We start from the raw sequence: 5,571 nt of genomic DNA on the forward strand, positions 1-5,571 counted from the left end.
TAAAAAAGTGTAGGAAGAGATGTTGGTGTTTTCTACACCCTCCACGCTCTTTAGAAGTGACGTCTTAGGAATTCCATACATCGCATTTTGTGCTTAAGCACAGAACCACTCAGGCTCTCAGAGTTGTAACAGAATGCTCATGTTTGGTTTGCCTTATTCTGCATCATTCAGTTGTTATATCTCAGACCTTTAAGCCCTTTGGAGGAAATAAGCCAACTACTTGTTTGGCACATTACTTTTAATGCACGTCCTAGAACTATACTAAGAGCATTCAGTGAGCACAGAGGTACACCAGAAGTGTCAAGAGTGTATCATTTTAGGTTTTGATGGAAAAAAAAAGGCTTTCTTTTGGAATACATACCAGTGTCCAGGACCTTCCTTGTGATTTTAGGGTACTTTTGAAATTTTACAAAGTAATAGCTTTCATATTCCATCAAAATTGTCTCAAGGTCAACGTTGTCACAAACTTCAAAGCCATGTAAACCTAATTTTGTCTCTCGTTCCAAAGTGTTTGCAGCATCCATGTACCTGGTAATTACAAAAAAAGCAATGAGCAAAAAGCTGTGACCTGTACAGAACAGAAAGTTGTGAGTTACTACAGAACACAACATTGTGAATTATTACCTCATTGTGGTTTCTGAGAGAAAAGGGAAACAATGGTAATAGTAAGTATATGGTATTTTTAACCTCTATCTGTCATCAAATCCACAAACTGTAATTTAAAAATCCTTTCAGCAAGGGATTGCTAAATGTGCTTCAGAATTACATAGGATGCTGTTGCTGCAGAACTGAAACAAATAAGGAGAATCATCAAGATATTTAATAGCAGATCAGCTCTTTTTCGCACTGCCGTGTGGTCTGTTCACCAATCAGAAGACAGAAGTACACAGCGTGGGAGGTCAGACATTGAAACACAGACATAGGGCACTGTTGCTTAGATAACATACCCTTCCTCCATTAAGTAATGCAAGATGAGAATGAGGAGTATTTTTCCTCCGAGCTTCTGTTCTCAGCTCATCCTGTGAATGAAGACAGGACTTGAGATCAGATGCAATGTGCACTCTATTGCTGTAAACAACATCTCAGTGCAGCCTATGGAAAAAGATCAAGGGCAACAGCATGCAAGAACTGCAAAACAGTGCACTGTTAATAAACAGAATTCATGTGGCTTTTATGTTACTTTTCTTACGCATTATCAGATCTATTGATGGGTGGAAAACTGTTCCTAGAAGAAAGAAAAAAAGCTTAAGGTTGACAAATAACTTATGGCCTTGCTGTGACTGTGGATCTCCACCAGATTCGAGTTGCTAGCATTATGGGGTAGGGTTCTTACAGAATAACATACAGCATCCTGCAAATGTACACATTTGAGACAGCACAACCTGCAAAAGGCACTGGGTAGAGCAACGGCTGAGCAGAACAGGTATTTCTGTGATTTTGCTGCGGGCGTGGGGCCATCTGGTGGAAAAATGAGGAAGGGCTGGGGGTTGGTTTGAATATTTCTTATCAGTTGGAAATGTATTTTACATATTACTAAACAGATCGGTAACATTTTTCTTTCTGGCTTTGGAGACAAAGGAATCGAAGGGGCTGGTGGTGTATCCCAGTGAGGTGCTGCAAAAAGAAAGGAACCAGCTCATGCTCATGAGCAAAGGCGAGAAATCAGCATCCTGCTGTAGAAGGATCTTTCATTTCACACATTTCCAAACTGCTGATATTCAGTAAACATTCTGAATTGTGGGTGTTTTCCTATTTCTGCAGGACTTCAGCTGCGTGTAGAGAGGAAATGGTAAATCTTCTGCTGTGTGAAAAAAACAGGAGAACTTCTGAGTGCAAAGTTACTTAAAATTCAGCTTAGCTTTATAGTGATTTAGCCTTCCTGTTTAATTAGTAGTTGGAATTGCACGTTGTTTAGAGCCACTGGTATTTCGGAGGATGCTTGAGTGCTTAAAGTTTAATAAGCTTCTATTCTTAAAAGAAGAAAAACTGGATGTAATTACATTTTCAATTACTACAGGGGACTTAGGGGTCCGTGCAATTAATAAAAGCTTAAGGCACTTAAGTGTGATCTTCTTTTAAAAACTACACAGTTGAGCACTTAACCAATTATCTCCAACACTTAGAGAACATTTTATTTATTTCTTGCTTAACAAAAGCATGCAACATATCCCTTTCTTAGCAGACATTTGAAAGTAAATTCTAGCAGAACCACGTATTTTTTTTAATTGAATTCATTTTGTTATTTCCATCCCTTTTACTAAAATGCATTTACTTCAAAAATCAACTTAGTTTTGTGCAGTTCCTTCAAACTGACTGGGCTACAAAAAGACTAATTTTACTCTATAGTATTTCATTAGTATTTGGCCCTGGACTTTGGTGTGAATATGCATGATTGTGTGAAGGACACTAATAACTCAAATAACACAAATTAAAGATGCTGAGTTTACAAATTAATTAGGAAGAATTAACTCTCCTTATCATTTGTACAAATTGAGTTATACAACAGTGAACATCCACTCCTGCAGCTGAACTGTGTTCATTACAGCTTATTTTTTGAAACAATTTCCACAAATCTCCACTGGGGAGGTTACAAAACAGATCCCTTCTGTCCTGCTGAAGCCTTCTTGTTGGGAGACGGTCCAGAGGAGAGCCATAAAGATGATCAGGGGACTGCAGCACCTCCCCTACGAAGACAGGCTGAGGGAGCTGGGCTTGTTCAGCCTGGAGAAAAGAAGGCGGCGGGGTGACCTCATTGCAGCCTTCAGTACCTAAAGGGAGCCTACAGACAGGAGGGGAATCAACTCTTTGAAAGGGGAGATAACTGCAGGACAAGGGAAATGGTTTGAAGTCGAGGGAGGGAAGATTGAGGTTGGATGTCAGGGGGAAGTTCTTTACAGAGAGAGTGGTGAGGTGCTGGAAAAGCTGCCCAGAGAGGCTGTGGATGCCCCGTCCATCCCTGGAGGTGTTCAAGGCCAGGTTGGATGGGGCCCTGGGCAGCCTGGGCTGGTTAAACGTGGAGGTTGGTGGCCCTGGATGTGGCAGGGCGTTGGAGATTCATGATCATCGAGGTCCCTTCCAGCCCTGGCCATTCTGTGATTCTGTGATTCTGTGTATCTGGGCCCAGGAAGGGACTGTCACAGAGCCCCCCACTCCTGGTTAAATACACCATCCACAAGGGATGCTCCAGAAGTAGTGCCTCCCACTTTATTATATTGGCCCACGATGTCAGATGTGGTTATTGTTGGCATGGCAGTAGAGTTTGAATCTTCCCACCATTCTAGTAGCCTTCTATGATGGACTGGAGGCACTGGTAGACAAAGGGCAGGTTATTCCCCATGTATGGACTAGTCCAAGGCCTTTGACATCACACTTTATCTCTAAATTGGAGAGATAAGGGTTTGAAGGACAGGCTATCTGGTGGATAAGGAATTGGTTGGATGGCCGCAGCCAGGGGGTTGTTGTATAGCTCTATGTCCGGGTGGCAGCTGGTCACAAGTGCTGCATCCCAGCGGCCCATGTGGGACCAGTACTCTTTTATCAGTGACACACGATGGGATGGAGTGCACCCCCAGCAGTTTGCCGATGGCACCAGGCTAAGTGGCACATGGACTCAACAGAAGGGGGGGATGTCATCCAGAGGGTCCTGGACAGGCTGGAGCAGCGTGCCCATGTGAATCCAATGAGGTCCAAGAAGGCCAAGCAGGCAGGGAGGGGACTGTTCCCTCTGCTCTGCCTTCCATAAGGCCCCAATTGGAGCATGCCCTCAGCACAAGAAAGGTGTGAAAGCTGTCAGAGCGCGTCCAGAGGAGGGTTACAAAAATCGCCCAAGTGCAGCAACACTTCCCGTGTCACAACACAGCCCGCACATCCCGCTCAATCAACCATCAAGGCAGCTCGCAGCGCCTGCGCTCTGCGCCCGGCCCGCCGAGCATGCGCAGAACCCAGCGCTGTTCCCATAGCAACAGGACGCGCGGCCTGGCGTTCTTACCGCCTCCCTCGCTTGGCGCGCGGCTCGCAGCGCCTGGCAGGAGAGCTCCATCGGGCGGCAGCTGAAAGGCGCAGTGAACGGGGAACGACAAAGCTGCCGCAAACCGCCGAGGCACGCGGCTCCGCTCCCGCAGCCAATCGAAGCGCCCGAAGGCGAATGAATGATTGAAGAGCCGCCCAATCAGAGGTGGAGAAAATGATGGCCGTTTAAGCGATGAGCTAACCACTGTGGGGAGAAAGGGCGGGGCTGGAAGTGGTGCTGACCAATCGCTGCCGGGCTTACCTGAGCAGTGGGCGGTGACGGGTGAGGCAAAGCTGGCTGAAATCAAACCGAATGAAATCGCACAAAACCAAAACCAAGCCAAACGGCCCTGAGAGGTGTTACCATCTCACCACGGCAGGCTCCCGTGGCGGCGGCAGTGGGTGTTAAAATGGAGGCGAAGAGCTCAGGAGGCCGTGAGGGCCCGAAGAACAGTGCTTAAAAAATGGAGTTGCAATGGAACGAGTCAAGCTTTGTGTTCAGGGACCTGAGTGCATTGGAAACCTCCAAAGAAAATACTTCCACTCACTGTCGCATGGGGTGCATCCAGCTTTGGAGGACTCTGATGTGTGATGTAGGAACCGGGCTAAAGCTGCTCCAAAGCAAAATTCCCCATAATACAGAGGATACATCAGCTTCCAGTGTAACTGTCCCTGTTTAGGGTCCTTACAGATATCCTCAACCATCCCAAGACACGAGTTGCTCTTTCTTAGCAGTGCTACTCATTTCTAGCCCAGCACAGATCAGCAAACTTAATTAAAAGGGTGTCACAAGTGTGCTTCTTTGTTAATGAATGGTCAAAAAAAGTTTTAAAAGAAGCAACGCTATTGCTGATAAATTGGTTATGGTGACCCCTGTTAATCTGTTTGATGCTGCTCATAGCTCTCATGAGATGTTTCATCAAAATGCGCGTGGTTTACATAGATAGTTTAATATTGGCATGAATGACGCTAGGTTGAATGGTACAAACACGCCCACAGTGCAGTCACCATAGCGGTGGCCTTGGGCTGGGGACTAATCCCCGCGGCTTGCAAGCATTGGAAGTGTGGCAAACAGATGTCACCCATATTGCAGAGTTTGTTTGATTGCAATGTGTTCATGTCGCTATCGACACTTACTCTGGATTTATATGGGCGTCTCCTTTAGTGGGTGAATCTGCTAGATATGTCGTTAAACATTGGATTGTATGTTTTGCTATTTTGGGAGTTTCAAAACAAATTAAAACGGATAATGGGCTGGCCTATAAGTTGCAGTCAGTACAGTCTTTTTTGTAAAAACTTTTTGGAACTCAAAAGATCGGTAACACATCTAAGGGATGAGAGAAAACATATTTTATGTTTGGAAATTCCAGGAAATGCTTTTGGGGGTCCATGTTACGTTGATAAACTCGCTATATTTTCTCTCACTTTCCAGGACATGCGTGACATCCACTCCAAACACACGGGTAGCTTTAGTTGTCCTTATACAAGGGGATGGTGCTGGGAATAGGTATTATAACTATTAGTATAGTATACCTATCGGTATTGTAAAATGCTTACTCAGAA

General features: G+C 45.0%; 1 protein-coding gene across 1 annotated transcript in view; it reads right to left on the reverse strand.

Moving 5' to 3' along the window:
• KATNAL2 (katanin catalytic subunit A1 like 2) overlaps window positions 1-5,546 on the reverse strand; it is an 18,868-nt gene extending 13,322 nt beyond the window's left edge. The window contains 4 exon segments of the mRNA XM_010725157.3: window positions 362-528; window positions 948-985; window positions 987-1,019; window positions 3,989-5,546. Of these exon segments, the coding sequence (XP_010723459.2) occupies window positions 362-528; window positions 948-985; window positions 987-1,019; window positions 3,989-4,039 (289 nt within the window). The 5' untranslated portion in view covers window positions 4,040-5,546.
• Between the last annotated feature and the right edge of the window lie 25 nt (window positions 5,547-5,571).

This window comes from Meleagris gallopavo, chromosome Z (assembly GCF_000146605.3).
Source record: "Meleagris gallopavo isolate NT-WF06-2002-E0010 breed Aviagen turkey brand Nicholas breeding stock chromosome Z, Turkey_5.1, whole genome shotgun sequence".
Classification (NCBI taxonomy): domain Eukaryota; kingdom Metazoa; phylum Chordata; class Aves; order Galliformes; family Phasianidae; genus Meleagris; species Meleagris gallopavo.